This window comes from Lonchura striata, chromosome 6 (genome assembly GCF_046129695.1).
Source record: "Lonchura striata isolate bLonStr1 chromosome 6, bLonStr1.mat, whole genome shotgun sequence".
In the NCBI taxonomy this organism is placed as follows: Eukaryota; Metazoa; Chordata; class Aves; order Passeriformes; family Estrildidae; genus Lonchura; species Lonchura striata.
In genome coordinates, this window is record NC_134608.1 from 38791167 (window position 1) to 38810145 (window position 18979).

Consider the following 18979-nt stretch of genomic DNA (forward strand, 5'->3'; position numbering starts at 1 on the left):
CGGCTGCGGAGGCGCCGGGGGCCCGGGCCATCCCTGCGAGCAGAACCCCTCGCAGGTGCCTGCCGAGGCCCCGAGCGGGTGGGATGAGCGGCCCGGCCTTCCCGAGCGCCGGGTTTGCGCCTCCAGCTGTCCCCGGCCTGTGCGCGCCCTGCAGCCCCTGCGGGACGTCGGTCCGCGCCGCGCGCCGCTTTAGGAGCTGCCAGCCGAGAAAAGAGCACGGCGCCCTGTTTTATGCCGGTCGTGACGATATGTCCTCGAAATACTGCTTCTGAAACAATAGCAGTGCTGCACGGGTACTTTCTCTGGTGAGAAATTCGTCCCTCTTCCCCAGTTTAAAAGGGAAAAAGATCATAGAAGTAATGGTTCTCATGGCAGAGCCCCAGGACTACTGCATAGCAGAGTATCCACCTCCAGCATTCATCTTCCTCTTATCCAGCAGCAACCATGTCACATAACAGCTAGCCTTAATTCACCCATCATGCCTTTGTGAAACCACAGTCCTCAATGACCCTGTTAGCAGGCTGTGCACCAAATATTTCCACAGACTGCAAGAAGCTTCCAAACATGAGCCATAACAAGCCAACGTGCTGGGGACTGAGAATCAGCATGCTGAGCCCATTTCAACCATTAAGACAAATGGCAGGTGCAAAGAAAAATTGGTTAAGGGTGTGGACCCCAGCAGAAGAAAGTGGAAATGGGACAGCAGGTAGCAAGTCCTGAAGACCTGGATCTGTTGTCTCTCTCGAGTAGGGTTTTATTCAATGCTCCCTTGGTTGGCAAGCCATGCAAGGTACATGCTCTAGCCCGCCCACTCCAGAAGTGCCTGAAGGAATCTGATGGCAGGACAATTGGGCAGGAACCCCAGAAGCCCAGTCAGTCCTACAGAAGGAGACATTGTACAGATTTGTGAGAAGGAGAGCAAAGCTTCCAAAACCTTCAAACTGGCTTTCCCAGAGCATCAGGGGAAGGACTCACTGGAGGGGCCCAAGTGGCAGAAGGAACATACACAGCTGGTGGAGGATTATTCTGGCAGCCCAGGCCCCCATCTAAAAATCTCTGTTCCAAAAGGGGATGATCAAGCACAAGTTGTGCTCCAGGGAGTATGATAAAGCCTTCCTGTGGCTCTGCCACCCCAAGAAGCAACACTTTGTCCTCCCTGGCCACAAGCCCCTCCTGCACACAGAGTGTGGCAAGAGCTGTAGTTCAGAAAAGAGCTTCAAGACTCATGTGTTGGCCCACAGAGCTGTGTGGCCATTCCAGTGCACCAGTGTAACCAGGTTTGCTGCCCCAAGTGAGACTTGCAGGACACCAGGTTCTGTGCAGCAGCCAGCACCCCCTGTCCTGTCAGCAGTGTGCCAGCAGCCTTTGCATGCTGGTTCTGTCTCTGCATGCACAGGAAGATCCATTTGGCTGCTGGGACTGGCCCAGCTGGTCCCAAGAGGTGCCAGTGTGCCTTATGTGGGTGTCATCTGGCCAACTCCAGCTCCTTGTGCAACCACATGTGCCTGCACATGGGGTAGTGCACTTTCACCTGCAAGCAGTGCAGCAACTCCTACACCCTGGCCACTAAGCTGTGGTGCCATCAGAAATCTCACCTGGCTGGCAAGCCCTGCAGATGCTATGTCCTTCCCCAGAGCCTTGTGCACCATGTCCTTGCCCGCAAGGTGGTAAAAGGAACTCGCCACTACAGTGGCCTTACTTGCTGTGGGCTTACCTCAGCAGCAAGAAAGAAGCCACAGAGGAAAGGCCAGCAGCGGGGACTTGTGGCAGAGCTCACTCTGCTCATGGTGTTGGGGGTGCTGAAGCCAGTGAGTGAGGCTGAGCTGCTGATCACAGCCAGCACTCACTGCATTGCTACTTACTAGTCTAAAGGCAGATTCCAGATCCTGGGGCACACGGGACAAAGGCTATGTGTCCATCAGCAAAGGATATAATCAAAATCATCCTCTTCAAGTATGACGACAAATGCATTATGATGCAGGATGAGGCCTCACTGTGTGATGTGGTCATCATCCAGGAGGGGATGGGCTTCAGGAGCTGTGGCAGAAGTGGTAGAGGTCAAGACTGATACCTAGCTGTCCCAGCATGACCTGGCTGATCTTCTGTACTTATTGAAATGAGGTAAAAAATCAAAATAAAACCTAGCTCTCTCATCTCTCTGTTAGCAACAAGGCCCTGTGGCTCAGCCCCAGGAAGAATTACCAGTCTTGGAGGTAACTGCCTGTATAAACGTCTTTGCAGTAGCTGCTCATTGAAGCTATGAGCCTACACATGCCACATGCTGGGCCTGGCACAGGGAAGGCATTAGCTGTTGATGGGAATAACTTCTTAGAGAAGACACAGCATTAATGAGCAGTGCTTCTGTTCTGCCTGTGTTACATTGTCAGTCAGTGACAGTGACTGCAGAGAAGGCAGGAAAAGTCTCAAAGCAGTGAGACTTTGAACAGTGCCTTCCTTTCAAGTTTTTTAATTACTTGTTGCTATTCAAGCACTTTCCTGGGCTTTTACTCTTGGACCTAAGCAACACTTCTGATAATTTGAAGCTCATGCTGGTGCCAGACATTACTGGTAAGCAGCTTTCCAAGTGTTTACAAGGTAACTTGTAATATAAAGAGTATTTTACACAATTAGCAGAAGCAAAGTTTTGCCTTGGAGCTAGGGCTGAATGTTCCTTCTCTGATGTTACCTGGTCTGAGGACATGAAAAGGATAGTTTTGTGTCTCACTGTGCAATTTTCAGTGTCCCCAGCTGAAAGGCTCCTCATCTCTCCACATAAAGGTTGACTAGTTCATCCTCGCTCAGAAGATTGTCCAAGAAGATTTCCTCTCCACGTTCAAGCTGGGTTCAATAACTTTTTCCCTTGTTCCTGTTCACAGATTCTTGCTTCCTTTCTTCCCCATATTTCCAACCCCTGCACCAAAACACTAAAAGACAGCACTGCCTCAACTACATCTCAATATCCCCTGTGCTCCATCTTCTTCAGTGCCCATTTGCCAGCTGAGGCATGCTGATGTAAATTAGTCATGTTGCAGGAATGAAGTGCACAGCTATGTGAATTTTACTTCCTCGGAAGAGCTGACAATATCAGACCTAACAGGTCTTTCAGACTTGCCTGCTCTGCACTCTCTTCACATGTTGCAGGAACACCAATTTCATTTGCTGAATCCTCAGTTTTAGCCATTATTGTTCTCTGTCCTATGCCTCTCAAACATCTGCAATTCCTCAAGTTTTTTTGTTTAGTCTTGCTTAGTGGCTTTAAATTCTCTGGGCTTCTTATGCCCACTGCAAAAGGCAGCAGGGAATCAGAAGTAGCACAGTTGCCTTTTGGGGTGCTATGAATACAGTTATGTGACACTCTAAAAACTGCTCTTTGCGGTTTCTACCTTAATTTTTTTTTTCATGAACTTTTATGACTTATTTGCAGACAAGGTGCTAGAGTGAGATCCATGACACTTTGATGTGATGTAAAGATGGAAGGTGAATTCATCTGAGAAACTTTTGAGTATCCTAATTTTTAATTATTTTTCTCTGTAGAGGCATGTGAGCTAAGTCTTCCCTGAGTGCTTGGAGCACAGGCATGTGAGGGGGCTTGTATCTGAAGGTGCAGTGCTTCCTACTGCTCTCTCTTTGGTGCCTATCCAAACTCAAATATTGACACAGCTGCGGAATGTTCTCACTGGAGCTGAGCTCATGTGCTGTGTTTGAAGCGAGTGCCCTCTGTCACAGCAGAACTGGGAGAGAAGGGGGAGCAAGGGGGGGAAGGGGCAGGGAGACCCAGACCCCTACTCCCTAAGCTGATCTGCTTCTTTATTCCAAGGTAACAGGAGAGAGGTAGAAGGAGCAATTATGAATTAGGAGGTCTTCACAGAAACATTGTTCACCTGACAGTAGATCTGAGTAGGTGGGAGCATGTCTGTGCCATGCTGCACGTATCACTTGGCTGCAAGATAAGCTTAGCTGGCTAATTCTGAGGAGCCCATAGGTGATTCCCATAGGCCCCTGATGGTGATGCCACCACCATGTCTTTGTCTTAGAAACAGCATGTTCTCATGTGAACAACCTTTTTCTTGACAGCAAAATGTTGCATAAAGTTGTTTACTCCTAGGAAATTCCTATAAAAGCCCCAAAGAACCTCAGCAGGGATGGGATTTGTACAGGGTGCCATGGCTATGTCCAGTAAATGGTATTTTAATGACTACATTGTGGGCTCTGAGTGCCTTTTTTATTGGGATCCATAACAAGCCCTCATGCCAGTGCATTACATTTGGTGCAGTTGTCAGGATCCTGGTGAGAAGGGAAGAAGGATAACAAGGAAAAGGATATGTGCCTGCCTGGTGCCATATGCTGGCATGGGGAGCAGCTACACAGCCTGCTTTGTGTACCCATAATAGGTTCAAGCAGCAAGCACAGAGCTCTCCTGGGTAATGAAGTCCACCATGCTGGCAGGCTTCACCAAATCTTTGGGGTGCTGCTGCAACACTCCTGGGTGACAAATGCCAAGGTCTTTTGGATGATTGGGGTCCTTTGTGCTGGCAGGGTGACACCAGGTGTCAGGCATGCATACAAGTGTTACATTTAAACCTCACACCACAATCAGGGTTCAGTTCCTGGCCAAGTTGTAAACTGGCTTAAACCTGACCAAGGTGTTTGAATGAAAAGGAACAGGCTGCACAGGGAGGAGACAATTCTCTGGGTCCTGGCCCTCGGGGACAGGGGAACTCCCATGTGAAGGGATAAAGGTTTCATGTTTCTGATTGTATCCAAGATGTTGCTTTGATCAAACTGTATAACTCACTTTAGGAACAGATTAATAAACGCTTCAACTATTGAACCAGCAAACTATCCATAACAGAGCAGACAAAGGTCCAAGAAAATGGGCCAAGGCCAAATCCCCTATATTCTGCTCCCTGGAAGTTGAAAAGTTACACAGGAAAAAAAAAAAAAAAAGAAAAAAAAGAAAAAAAAAAGCCAAATTTCTTTACTTAAAAAGAAGAATTAACACATAGGACGAAAGAGATCAAAATTCCCAACTGTGTTACAAGCAGTAACTCTGGATGGAAAAGGTATCTTAACTCTCTTGTCCTAAGAAAGAAAATAGCATCCATCATTCATAGGTGAGTGAAGGCAGAAAGAAAATGAAATTATAAAAAATTGGTTTGAATGGAAGAGGTAAATGTTGGAGGGGTGGAAGTCATCCCTGGAGAGGTGGTGATAGCTGATGCATACTGTGCTGCTGCAGAGGCTAACCACAGGAATGGGAGAAACAGAAAGGAGCCCTAGAAGCACATTACGGAAGGAGAAAGGCCACAGTGTGAAGAGTCAGCATTTTTAATTACTAACATTGCTGTGAGACACCAGAAAGAGCTGGAAAGGGTCCCAGGATGTAGTGAAAATCTCCAATTACAAAGCAAAATGTAAAGAAATAGAAGACATCTAAGTGATAGATGTATCCTTGAGCAATCTAGAGATAAGAAGTTTCAGCAGTTACAGTTAACAACTTAGTTGCCCTGATAGGTGGGTTTGTCTTGTATCGCTCGGGAAAGAGCAGCAGCAGCAGAAAGCAGCTGGGCAAGAAACAGCCAGACATAGTGACAGAATCATCAGTTTCAGTAAGGGTTTTTCAAACAAATGCTTAAGCAACAAAATAAATGTAGGAACCAGAACAGAAGTAATGTTTAAGGAAGATGGCATAAGTGGGTATTAGAAGATATTCATACCTGTCTGATAACCAAGGTTAACTGCTGTATTGTAGCATTGCTTAAAGCTGGCCTTATATACTGCATGATCCCATGGAAGGTGGTAAGACCTTTCCTTTAAAGGAAAGACAAGCAGAGGGTAAAAATCTATGCGTAACAACGTTGACTTAAGCTGCCTGGTTGTTACAAAGAAGAGACAGAGATGCAGAAAAGAAAGTGATTGAGGAGACTGAAAGCTGCTCCTCCTCCAGTGAGGAGTGGAGGTGGCTGTGTGGGACACAGCAGCAGCCTGACCTTACCATTCTTGTTTGTGCTTTTCCCTGTCCCTGCCTGCGCTCTCTACCTAAATGCTGCTTCCCCTGCTAAGTAACATGGGGATTTCCAGGGTTGTGTCTAATCCCATTCACACACTCTCCACCCAGGTCATTTCCACCCAGGGAATTCCAGCCATTTCTAAAGGTGTATTTTCAAAATCCATAGCGAGGAGTAGAGATGTGTGTGGATGAGAACAGGAGATACTCTTATGTGAGGAAGGAAGACTCTGCAACTGCTCTTTGTACCAGTGTCCAGAGTCATTCTTCAGCCACCCTAATGCTAATATTTGCACTTCTTCTATGGAGATAAACATTACAGATGTATCAGCTGCACAGAGGCACAGGACAAAATATGCTCCCTGCTGGCAGGAAGCACTTTTGCTCCATGTGGCAGATTCCTGAGACTACCCCCATGCTGCCCTGCTTTCTGCTGTTTTTCCACTCTTGCCAATAGTCTGCTTGCTGTAGCAACCATTAGAGCCTTCCCAGCTCTGGTAGTCCACTTCTTGACTTAACAGCTGATGTCATTACATCCAGACCATTCCTCTCTCCCCATTCCTGGAAGCCCTTGTTTTTCTGGCTGGTTTGGGGTGTGCTAGCTCCCTGCTTGTCAGAGTTTCTGTTTCCTTTTAGATGGACTTTAGTACATTCCACTAAGGGGGGAAGAAAAGGGGGAGCCTAGCCTTCATGCTATTTCATCCTCTTCCACTCAGCTGGGAATTATAAGGCATTACGAAGAATGCACTGCCAATGGCACTGGTAACTAACCTAACTGGGAGGAAAATCTAAATCCCAAATGGGCTGTCAAAGGCACCCTTTCTGCTCATTGTCATGGGCAAGGGAGAAGGGAGAACACAAACTGTGTTGTGGTGCCAAAATAGCTGAGGCTGAGCTTACTGATAACTGCAGGAAGGAAAGACAACTGAGCACTAGGGACACTCAGGGGGGCTTGCAGCTAAAAAGAGGACTGGGAATGGCTAAGGAGGTCTCAAAGTCCTTCTGTGTTTGAGGTAGCTAGAGTACAACCTTTGAGAACAGTCAGTATTAAGGACCTGAACCAGCATGGTGGGGAGGCAGTGATGGTGCCAAGGGGCTGCACAGGAGCAAAGCCAGGGAAAAGGAGCAAGCTCTCTGGCTGGGATGGCTGTGAGCTGGCAGAGGTATCTCTCTCCAGCCCAAATTTTCCCTGTACCCTAGGACAAACTTGCCCTCTTGCTACTCATGCATCATCCTAGATATGAAATAGGAAGTTAAGTAAGGAAACAAAGATGCTCTGACAGGAGGGAGAGATGCCAAAAGAGGAGGGATAAGAGTCCCACTGTCCCTGACACACCATGACCTGGAGTCCTGTTTCTTCATTCTGGTTCAATATTAACCCAGCAGGGCTGTGAATCTGCTTATTCTGCTTCCTTTGCAATTCCCCTGCAGCCACGGCTGTACAGCATGGCGCAGAACAAAACCAACATACTGAGGGGCCTGCTCTTCTCCAGCCTTCTGCACCTCACCTTGAGCCATGCTGGAGGTAAGACTCAAGGGCAGAAGTACCAGTAGATGACAGGGGGAAGACAGAGATAGTTCTTTCCAGGGGTAACACAGGTGGCAAGTTTTCTTCCTCAAGTCAGGAGGACAGGCTAAAAGCTTGAAGCTGGGAGCAAAAGGGTGCTGAGAATGGAGTGAACATAGGAGGATGCAGCTGCATCTGCCAGCTGGTGATAGCAGCTCAGTGCATTTTATGGGTCACCTGGGAAATGGCAGGGAGGGGACTGTGGTCCAGGATCAAGTCTAACAATAACCATGGGGCTTTTGGGAATAGAGTTTCTCAGCTGACCTAGATGACTTCAATTCTCTATTGCTTGTCCTGCTGTGCCTTATCAAAACCTTAGGTCATACAAAATATTCCACCTGCCTGCTCACTGCTCCCTAAGGAGCTTCTGTCTTTTCTTAACATGAGGTTAAGTACTCTTCAACCCACTACTGAGCAGGAGAAGACCTGTCTCCACATCTCAAATCAGGGGCTCTGAACATGAACTGGAACCAAGTTGTGTTTAGCACAGTGGTCTGAGACTTATAAGACAGAAATACAGTGGCTGGGGATAGGGACAGCAGCAGGCTCAAAGCAAACAAGCCTCTATCTAACTGCAAATGAGCAGAGCAGCTTTGCCGAGGAAGCAGTGTTCCTGTTGCTTCTGTTCCTTAAGTGATGGGAGCTGTGATGGGATGAATTCCAGTGAGCCTGCTCTGATCATCAAGCGTAGACATGACAGGGCTTCTCCTCTCTGTATGGTGTGCTGGGGGAGGCTGGGCTGTGGGATCACCACATCAGCTGCATGTGGTTTTTGGAAACTGCAAGGGGAGACAAAGGTGCCCTCTGGCTGTGAGCAGCCCTTTGACTGGCAGTGTTCTGACCTGATAGTTTTCCTGGAAAAGGGGCAGGCATTGTCACTGCTCAAGCGCCACCGACGTGCCAACAAGGGATTTCTAGAAGAGATGCTTAAGGGAAACCTGGAGCGAGAGTGCTTGGAGGAGACATGCAGTTATGAGGAGGCTTTCGAAGCCCTTGAATCCACTGATCAGACGGTACGTACCGGGAAACATTCCCCCAGCCAGCCTCTGTGGGGAGACACCAGCAGGTTGCCCACACAGCCAGGGACCAGGGTTGTAATACTCAATTCTGTGAGCTAAAGATGAGGCTGATGAGTGCATGCCCCACGGCAAGCTCAGGCTTCCTTAGGGAGTTTCCCTTCTTGAGACCTGCAGGGAATACACTTGAAAGCTCAGGTTCTTTTCTCTCCCTCTCTATGCATGAAGTGACAAGGTGCTATTGGTCCCGAAAAGCACCTTCCACCAGCTCAGCATGGTACCATACATGCGAACTGCTATCCCAGACACCCACAGAAGCACTGGCATAGTAGTCAAAACACTAAGTGCAGGTTGCTCAGACTCCCTTGAGCTTTTGCTTTTGCACACCCTGTCTATTTTTCTGCCTTCCAGACTCACTCACTCTGTCAAAGTTGTCCGATACTGCATCCTTTTGGGATTTGTTCCTAGACCCAAGGCTGGTGTCCCTGCAGAATTTCACACCCAAAAAACCCATAAACAAACAGTTAGGAGCCTAAGCCAGCAAGACACTAGCTCTTTGGAGTACTTCAAAAACAATCAGCCTCCAGCTGCATGGCAGAGATGAGCAATACCTACATGTGATCTATGGCCTTAGAAATTCCAGGTTCAGCTGCTTGGACTTCTGCACTGTAGCATACTGCATTACTTGCACTGCTTGCTTTGCAGGTTGATGAAGGTTGTAAACATCTTTGGTCTTTTTAGAAACAACAGTACTGTCTTGATTGCCAAGTCTGATGTGTGGGAATGTGGTTTTGCATCACATTTTTGCTTTGACTCCATAGTAATTGGTATAAACAGAACTAGATTAGTCTTTCCTTTTGTTGTTATGGAACATTCTCTTACTGGTTTCAATAGCGGTAGCCCAGAAAGGTTTGATGTTTGATGTTCTGTGTCCTTAAATTATTTTTTCTTTTTTTTTTTTTTTTTTACAGGATATATTTTGGTCAAAATACCAAGGTAAGTTGAAGTTGTTTTGAGTCTTGCAGGTATTGTTATTCCTTAGAATGCACTGTCTCATCCTGGAGAGATGGCTCCCTCTTTTAAGAGCTCACTTTCCAGGGCTAAGCACTTGTGTTTTGTCTCTAGATGGTAACCTGGTTCAAATGACGATGCTTATTTGGATTGCATTCATACAATGTGTTTCTTTCTTCTTATTTTGCTAGTATGTCAGGGCCTGGGAAAGTCCAGGACAATTCTGGATGCTTGTCTAGAAGGTATGAACTTCATGCTGACCTCAATCTCCTAGATACAGTGAGTGCCAGGAACTTGCTTCCTGCAGAGATTGTACAGAAAAGAAATTTAACTGATGTTAGAGAAGCCATCTAATTTTAAAGAAAAATACAAGGGGAGGAATTTGAAATTATTTCTTACTCTTTATTTCCCCAGTAATCATTTCAACAGACAATCTGGCTTGTGCACTGAAATAGCAGCCTCTGAGAAAGGCTCTGAGCCAAAGCAAAGCACAGAGCCCTCACAGACAGCTCCCTCTGATGAAGCAGAGAAAGCTTAGGCTTCTCACAGGAAGAGGATGCCTCTGCTATTGCAGGCTCATGCACCCAGCAAAAGTTAAAGGGATATGTGGGGATGGTACTTCTGACCTTGCAAAATGCAACATCCAGTTCCACTGACTGGCTTGCACTGTTGGGATTTTGACAGGTAACTGTGCTCTTGGGCTGGGCCAGAACTATCAGGGAACAATTAGCCAAACCAAGTCTGGGATTGAATGTCAAGTGTGGACAAGCAAGTATCCACATATACCTAAGTAAGTTCATCTCCCACATACCCCTTAAGAGTTCTCTGGGGTATCCTTCCTTCCTAGCCTAACCAGCTTTGTCTCTCATAGATTTAATGCCACCATTTATCCCAACCTCATTGAGAACTACTGCAGGAACCCAGACAACAACTCAGAAGGCCCGTGGTGCTATACCCGAAACCCAACAGTAGAACGGGAGGCGTGTCCTATCCCCGTGTGTGGTATGCCCCAGCACTCCAGAGAGCCCTTCACTCACAGCAAAACACTGCACTGAGACTGACACTAAAGCAGTCAAGGAGAGGGTTAAGGAGGGGGAATGCTTACATGAACAGAGGTCAGTAGGAGTAGAGAAGTTGCATCTTAAAGGGTAAAGGAGATGAGGAAGAAAAGTCACTGAGTTGCCCATACATAATGAGCTATTTTCTCTAGATTACACTAATGTAGATCTAAATTAAAACCAGTATCGGCAGTACCTTGGAATGTACTACAGTATTTTCTAGTCAGTCACCCCAGAATCCTGGCCCAGCTGTCTCTAATTTGTGACAGCCAAGAGTCATAATGCTTTTTGGTCTGAATGCCTACCTTTAGAACAAAATAACTAGTTTATGCTTGACTGCCTGCCTTAACGTTCTCTCCTGTGAAGGTGTGCAGTTTAATACTCACAATTTCAAGTAAAGAGAAGATACCCTTCTCTCATCATTAAGCTGAACATAGAGGATCATCTCCCTACACTTGCACATTCCCGTTTCTCCCTAGTACAAAGCCATCTCCTCTGGGGCTTGGCCTCTGTCTCAGAAGAACTGGTAAAGGAGAGAGCCTTCTCACACAGCAGAAGTTTCTCTTCCAAAAATAGAGACTAGAAGCAACAACTCATAAGTAAAATTAGAGGTCAGCAACCATTTTGACATGGGGTATTTTGAAATTTCAAAAGCCATTACCATTGCTCTGGTCTGCAGAAACTAACTGAGAAGAAATACTGCTCTGCTTTGAAGCCATCAGGCATCTATGCTACCTCTGTTCACCAGTAAATTTCTGACCTGCAGTATCTTACAGTTACACTTCCATGTGCATGGATATAGCAGGATTAGAAAAACCTTGAGTTTGTGCACAGTTCTTTTATAATTATGTTGACATGAGTCAAAAACAGAAGCAATCCCACCGATAAAGGTGAATGCTACTTGCCCAATGGCTGTTGTGCACCAAAGTGAATAGTCGAATGGGGTTTCTCTTCACATAGGGTCTCCCCCTGTGCATGAGGAAAAGGCATCTTGAGGCCAAGCAAAAATAGATTATTGGGTACCCACTCCTTCAGGAAATACTACTTAAAACTTGCAGTCATTAGGACACTTGCAAGAAAAAGTGTGAAAAGTCTTGCACAAAAATTTTTCATGTATCATTAGATTTAGAAATATTGGCAAAAATTAAATTTGTCATTTTAGTAGAATACCACAGTAAAAGGCTCCCCCAAGTATGGTCTAGTTATGCATTTTAGAATAAGGTGTTGAAGGAGTTAATACAGCAGAATTATGACGCCTGAGACACCTACCTATCCAATGAACTGGTTCTCAAAGATGCCCCAGAAGGGAACACAATATTGTTCCTCATATCTTAGTGACAAAGAGAAGTGTGATGAATAGTGCCAGCCTCACTTCACATACTGCTGAACTATTTCTGACACTGCAGTATTTTAGAGGGCCACCACATGCATGGAAACACGGTGGGAGCTCCCAAACATAATGGGAGGCCCCATAGAACTCTAGGCTTTAGTAAAGGGTCTCTTGTGCTATTTGCAATTAGTACTTCTGAGTGCACAGCTATGGCTTAAATCACAGCTCTCTGTCTTTCCAGGTGAAGATAGAACAACAGTTCCATTTATTCCACCGGCTGTAGAATCTGCATCAATGGGGCCTTGTGAACCAGAGAAAGGCACGCTTTACACAGGGACTCTCTCAGTCACTGTGTCTGGAGCTAAATGTCTGCCATGGAACTCTGAGAAAGCTAAAGAGGTGCTCCATGGAAAACAAATTGACCCAGAAGTGGAGCTGCAGGAGAATTACTGTCGGAATCCAGACAGAGATGATGAGGGTGCCTGGTGTGTCACAGATGAATCACCCTACTTTGACTACTGTGATCTGCACTACTGTGGTGAGAAGTCTGCATAGGTTTGGGTAGGCACATATTTGAAGCAGTGGCAAATAACAGGAGTAGAATGAAGCGCTTGGCCTGGGAGGAATAGACAAGGATGTACATGCACTATGCACATAGGAATCTTATTTGTCCATATTATCACATGTACTAACCTGCCTTAGGTACACAGCACTGTTACCTCTCTCAGGTGTTCTTCCTGAAAACTCATACTGGTGGACAATTAAAAAGAGAACTGGTGTTTTTAAACATCATTCCTTCCTCAGACCCACTGTGTGGGGAAAGGAACATTTACATTGCTGATCATTATGGCAACTACACTTAAGCTTTTTACCTTTTTTGTCTTTCCATCTCTTAGACAGCTCGCTAGAGGATGAGAACCAAGAGTTTGAGGGAATATCAGGACGTTCTACTACTCATAAAGAGTTCAAAACCTTCTTTGATGAAAAAACCTTTGGTTCAGGTGAAGCAGGTGAGCAAAAACTCTAGGTACAGCATGTTTGCAGAAGGGCTGTAGCCACTTCTTATTTACTGTTCCTCAGAAACATCAGCTAGCCAAAAGCCGTTAAAAGCAGTGGAAGATACTTAAATTCAGTGAAGAACTCTCAGAAGTCAATATCCAGTTCCAATCATGGAGCTAGTAAGCATTTCCTTTACCAGGATCTTCCAGCTTCACATGCTGACTGCAGACAACAGTCCTCTGCTGTGAATCAGGTAGAGTAGCAAAGCCAGATTGCTTGTTTTTTTCAGATTGTGGCACTCGTCCTTTATTTGAGAAGAAAAAGATAACAGACAAAAGTGAGAGGGAGCTGTTGGATTCCTACACAGGAAGAGTTGTTGGTGGGGATGATGCAGAAGTTGGCAGCTCCCCCTGGTAAGTATTGTCTTTGCAGAGTCTTTGGTGATTGTGTCTTCCTTCTCTTCAGCTCGAGCAGGTAGAAATAAAAAGGCTTTCCTAACATAGGCAGTGTCCATAAATTACAGATTCTAATCAAAGCTTCCCCAACTGGTTGACAGAGCAGTACTAAAATAGTTGGAAAGAAACTCACCTCTTGAATCAAGTATGCAACCACTGGAGAAAGCAAGGGTGTTGGTATGTTTCATCTTCATGTCTTCCTCTTTCCAGCTTTGCTGGAACGAAAAGGATGAGAAACTTCTTCAGGTAAAAGAAATGGGGTAAATGGCCTACTACATATGATCTACATGTCCAGGGAACACTTTTGCTACAGAGCTATTTATTCAGTTTTGTCAGTATAGAGCAATGCTGTTTCCTGCTCACAGCCAAACCTGCACTTTCTACAAGACACCAGGACCCATTTACTCCTGCTAAGGGCTTCCTTCCTCCTCATCTCTCAGGCAGGTGATGCTCTACAAAAAGTCTCCTCAGGAGCTGCTGTGTGGTGCCAGCCTTATCAGTGACAGCTGGATCCTGACTGCTGCTCATTGTCTTTTTTATCCACCCTGGGACAAGAACTTGAGTACAAGTGACATATTGGTGCGGATTGGCAAGCACGTAAGAGCAAAGTAAGAGTCTGAATGAAGTGAGAAGGAACTAGACTTCCTCTTGAAGTAATGAGGTACTTTGAAGTTGGGCTGTCATTCAGTATCCATGGAGTATTATAACTGTTACATGCCTCTTAATAACAGGATCTAGTGGGGCTGTCATTTGCTGCTCTTGCTGATCCTGAAGGTTGAAGTAAAAGGAGCAAGGAAGCCTGGGAAATCTAAAGGGTGCTCCTATGTAAAGACAGCATTGTCTCAGATGGTACAAAGCTGAGAGTATCATAAACTCCAGAGGACTCTCAGCTGCTACTGTACAGCGAGTTCTTTCCTTCATAACTATTTCAGATATGAAAAGAATAAAGAGAAGATTGCTCTGTTGGATAAAATCATCATCCATCCCAAATACAACTGGAAAGAGAACATGGACCGAGATATTGCACTCATGCACTTAAAGAGACCTATCAGCTTCAGTGACTACATCCATCCTGTCTGCCTGCCTACCAAAGAGGTTGTGCAGAGGTGAGGAGAAGAGAGAGAAAAATATGACTTCTCAAGGCTATTTCCAATAAGAGTGCTAGGCAGAAGAAAGCTGTTTCAATAAATTTGATTATACTTCTGCTTCCTTCCACAGGCTGATGCTGGCAGGTTACAAAGGGAGGGTAACTGGTTGGGGAAACCTGAAAGAAACATGGGCCACTAGCCCCTCCAACTTGCCCACAGTTCTGCAACAAGTCAATCTGCCCATTGTAGATCAAAGTACCTGCAAGGCATCCACCAGAGTCAAAGTCACTGACAACATGTTCTGTGCAGGTAAGTAACACTGGAGACAGCAGTCAAGGGCTCTGAGCTCCTGGTCTGACTCATGCAACAAGACTACTTTCTGATAAATTTGTAAATGCCCTCCACAAAGAATAATTCTCCCATGTTAAGAGATTTCTCAGCTCTCAGAAAACATGAAAGCTGGAGAACTTAAAGCTAGGAGTAAGGTTTGCAACACCAACTCTATCAGGCACTAGTCTAATGGTACTATGTAGCAGCAGCAGCTGTGGGAGAACTAAGCACAAGTAAAATTATCTTTTCACCAGTACACAGAGCAGTTCAGCGACTTCCTAAATTAAAGGCTGCACACCTATTATCCTATCTACTAGCTTGTCTCAATCTTTTGGAGCCCATTCATACTTACAGCCACAAATTCTGAAGGCTCCTACCTTCCTAGATCTCTTCTGGCATTGTTCCTTTTTGAGTGAGTAGGGAAGTGGACACACAATTCAAGTTATCAAGAGACTATGGATTTATGTACCAATTTAACAGTTTCTGCTATACTCTTAATTTGTGCAGACTTTATCAGTTCCTACAAGCAAGCCCGTAATTTTTGACTAAATTTGTGCTGCTTGCATCTAAATGCATGTAATTGCTTGAGTTAGGATGAGAGCCAATTACATGAGTATGCTGAAAATACAGAGCTCTTATGGATTCTCTTTCTGGACAACATCCTATGAAATAGCTGAGATGCAGACATACAGAAAAAAAATGGAGACAGTGGTGATGGGAACATGTAGAGATACTATCCAATTCATCAGGAATGAATGAAATCCTCTTCCCCTTCATAGTGATACTTCAGGAAGACAGCTGGGGAGAGGAAAAGCAGAACTTCCCGTGACAGAAAAGTGAAAGTGGGTATAACAGTGAATCTCTATAGTAAATTGAAGAGGGAAGATGGATTATTACAAATAAGCTTCTAGACAAGAAAAGCACACTAGCTCAAGTAGCTCAAGCTACAGCTGTTGTACAGTGTCAGTGCAACTGACACTAACAGCAATTCTGATGAAAAAACAGGAATGAGAGCACAGAGGATAGATTCAAGAATGCTGGAAAGACAGCTGCAATGTTAGAATTTTTACATGTATGAAAAACAGAAGTCCAAGTTGACTGAATCAGCAAACCATATAATGGGTCCCAAAACATTTATGCCATTTATCCCAAAACCTTAAAGAAAACATGGCCAACACCAGCCACTTCCCGTACAGTCAAATGTCCATTTTTCTTGCCTGTAGGTTACAGTCCTGATGCACTAAAGAGAGGAGATGCCTGTGAAGGGGACAGTGGGGGACCTTTTGTAATGAAGGTATGTTCAACAAATTCAAGCTTATAATATATACAAAGATAGGTTTGTTCTGTGTTGAACTTCATAGTCTAAAAAAAGCAGCAGAGTTGTGCCACTGCTGAGTGGCTGAAGCAAACGCAGTTCATGCCCAAGGTGAGCAATGGAGACCAATCCTGCAGTCATCAAGCCCCATTTCTATACTGAGCTCTCAGCATATCACAGATCTCAGATCACCTGCAGGACACATGAGAGATGGCCAATTCTTAATTAGAGATTTAAGAGTAGAGACAAAATTACTCCAACAAACTCTGCTGGAGATGCCAATCTGAAGCCCAAAGTAGCATCCATCATTAAACAGGAGGGCAACCAAGCTGCTAAACAACCCAGAGTACAAGTCTTATGAGGTGGCTGAAGGAGTTGGGCTTGTTTAGTCTGGAGAAAAAGAAGCTCAGGGGAGACTTCCTGAAAGGAGGTTGTAGCTAGGTGGCACTAGGCTTTTTCTTCCTGTCAAGCAAAGGACAAGAGAAAATGGCCTCGAGCTGTGCCAAGGGAGGTTCAATTTGGACATCAGGAGGAATTTCTTCACTGAAAGAGTGCATTTAGTGCTGCAATTTAGTTAACATGGGGGTGTTTGGTCAAAGGTTGGACTTCATCTTGGAAGTCTTTTCCAATCTTAATGATTCTCTGATTGCATCAAGATATTTTGCTCCTCGTACCAATCCCATTTTTCCTTTACTTTAGAACCCAGATGACAACCGTTGGTATCAAGTGGGAATAGTTTCATGGGGAGAAGGCTGTGACCGAGATGGCAAATATGGATTTTACACACACGTATTTCGCCTGAAAAAGTGGATACGAAAAGTCATCGAAAATCAGGGGCGATAGACGAAGCATTTACATTGCCTGGTCTCAGTTTTGCTACAATGCTCCACTTTAAAACATAAGCACAGAAGATCCTGAAGTAAAACAAGTTATATCCTTACAACTTGACAAAGGAAAGTCTTATCCCTTGAGAATAAAAGCTCTGAAATCCATCTTCTTCCTTTTATCATGCTAAGTTTAGTTGCAGTTTGTGTCTACGTGATGACAGTAGCCAGGAGTACCACTAGCTATACTGCTAATTACCTGTTGTACTTCAAACAAATTCCCCTCCCTTCCACCAGCTATAATCAACAGGTTTTGGACCCCTCACAATGGCCTTGTTAGTCACAGCAAGCAAGATTATGCCTTCATGCACTCTTTCCTCCCTTCAAGACAACTAAGATTCTATTCTAGTTTTTGACCCATGTATGTTCCAGAGGTAACCACCCTACAGTACCTGTAGCATTTCAAAAAACACCAATGTCAAAAGTAAAGCAATTAGAAGCTGTTTTGATCAGGCAAACATTGTTCTCAGCTACAACAGCTGGCAATAAATACCAGCACCACTGTGTGCAATTCATCCTACAAAGGAATAGTGGCTTAAATACATTAAACGGTACTTCCATTAAGTTCCTACACAGCAGGTGGGCCTGGGTCCTCACTGTGTATTTTCCACCTGCAAAGCAAGATTCTGAAGGAAGCAATTCGTGTAGTCATTGTCAAAGCCTGCAATCAAAACATCCTGCACTATTCCTGTTTGCTTGTTTTATAAAGGCTGGTGAGGGATCTCTCCAAAAACAAGCTTCAGTCTTTCATAAACTCCTCTTTAGCACGAATTTGTGGACCTCCAAGGATCCAGAAGCACAGCAGTAAACACAAATTTATGACCACCCACACTTTGTTCCACTCTATTTTCTACTAAGACAATTGTGAGATTTTTGCCCAAACAAAGCAGAAAAACCAACCTCTCAAAGAAATCTGAAGGAAAAGACCTCAACAGCTCAAGTTTTATGACTGTTTAAAGTCATTGATAACCACATACACTGAACACTGAAAACGTTTAGCCCTTCTAATGTTTATATTTTAAGCCTCACTGCTTCACTACTATCAAATAATCTGTGACAAAAGAGGGGAACCAGGACCATACAGTTTCTGGAGAAAGTCACTGTTCATATTGACTTGTTACAAACAATACAGAAGAATAATTTTTAAAACTCAGTTTAATGTTATTTAAATATTGTCTGGGCTAAAGATTAGGCTTTATTAATTTATGTGCACAAGTTTTAGTTCAGAACTCCCAGGATTATTGAGTCCAACCAAACACTACAAAGACACAGGGCAAAAACTCATTCATAAAAACAACTATATCTTCTGCTACTCAATTATTCCTGTATTTCACTTCTGATTCAGCTTCAAATTTAAAATAGTTTATGCAGGTGTGCAGGCATTACTCTTTTAACATCCTGAGCTAATTAACAAATACTTCTTCAGAATGTCTGCTGAATATGGTAAATAAATATATGGATTAATTTAAATGTCACTAAATTTCAGAGAGCAGCTAGTAATTGAGAGGTAGTGGCAGTAACTGTAATTTAACTCTAGCCAACGCAAACTATTCACAAACTGCCCCAGTTTAAGGGCACAAAACCACAGCACTTACCAATAAGGGCCAAACCTCCACTTGTAACAGAGCTCTGTTCCACAAGTGCATGCTCATTTCAGGTTTTGAAAGGAGACTCTGACTACTAAGTTGAGGCAGTGGAGCAATGAATGGGATTACATCAGTTAACACAGGATGGAGAATGCTTGTGGTCACCTGCTATCACAGTGTGCAAACTCACCATAAGCACCAAGCAGCATTATGCCAACTGCAACCCCAGTATAGGGGTCCTGTGAAAGGAAGATTTCAGACATTTGCAGAAGCTCTGGCATAGATCTGTTGTACAAGTACTAATTTAAAGTCACGCTTTTAGTGTAATCAGGC

The 18979-nt window shown here is 44.6% G+C and overlaps 2 protein-coding genes across 3 annotated transcripts; both read left to right on the forward strand.

The window, feature by feature from the left end:
• The first annotated feature begins 83 nt into the window (after positions 1–83).
• ZNF408 (zinc finger protein 408) lies at positions 84–2075 on the forward strand. The gene is given in 11 exon segments (XM_077784414.1): positions 84–170; positions 459–678; positions 681–868; positions 870–1049; positions 1051–1261; positions 1264–1302; positions 1305–1360; positions 1362–1505; positions 1539–1875; positions 1878–2032; positions 2034–2075. Coding segments are annotated over 11 exon segments (1659 nt in total).
• A 5324-nt stretch (positions 2076–7399) lies between these two features.
• Positions 7400–17168, forward strand: F2 (coagulation factor II, thrombin). 2 transcript variants are annotated; one of them, XM_021533362.3, is made up of 14 exons: positions 7400–7532; positions 8424–8587; positions 9562–9586; positions 9793–9843; positions 10286–10391; positions 10473–10603; positions 12231–12527; positions 12886–12999; positions 13278–13401; positions 13884–14051; positions 14376–14549; positions 14662–14840; positions 16085–16155; positions 16876–17168. In XM_021533362.3, exons 1-14 carry the CDS (start codon positions 7454–7456, stop codon positions 17017–17019), a joined length of 1827 nt encoding a protein of 608 aa, XP_021389037.1. In that variant the 5' UTR covers positions 7400–7453; the 3' UTR covers positions 17020–17168. The 2 variants fall into 2 exon arrangements, with proteins under 2 accessions (XP_021389037.1, XP_031360887.1); XM_031505027.2 differs by lacking the exon at positions 7400–7532 and having other exon boundaries at positions 8153–8587.
• Positions 17169–18979: the final 1811 nt, after the last annotated feature.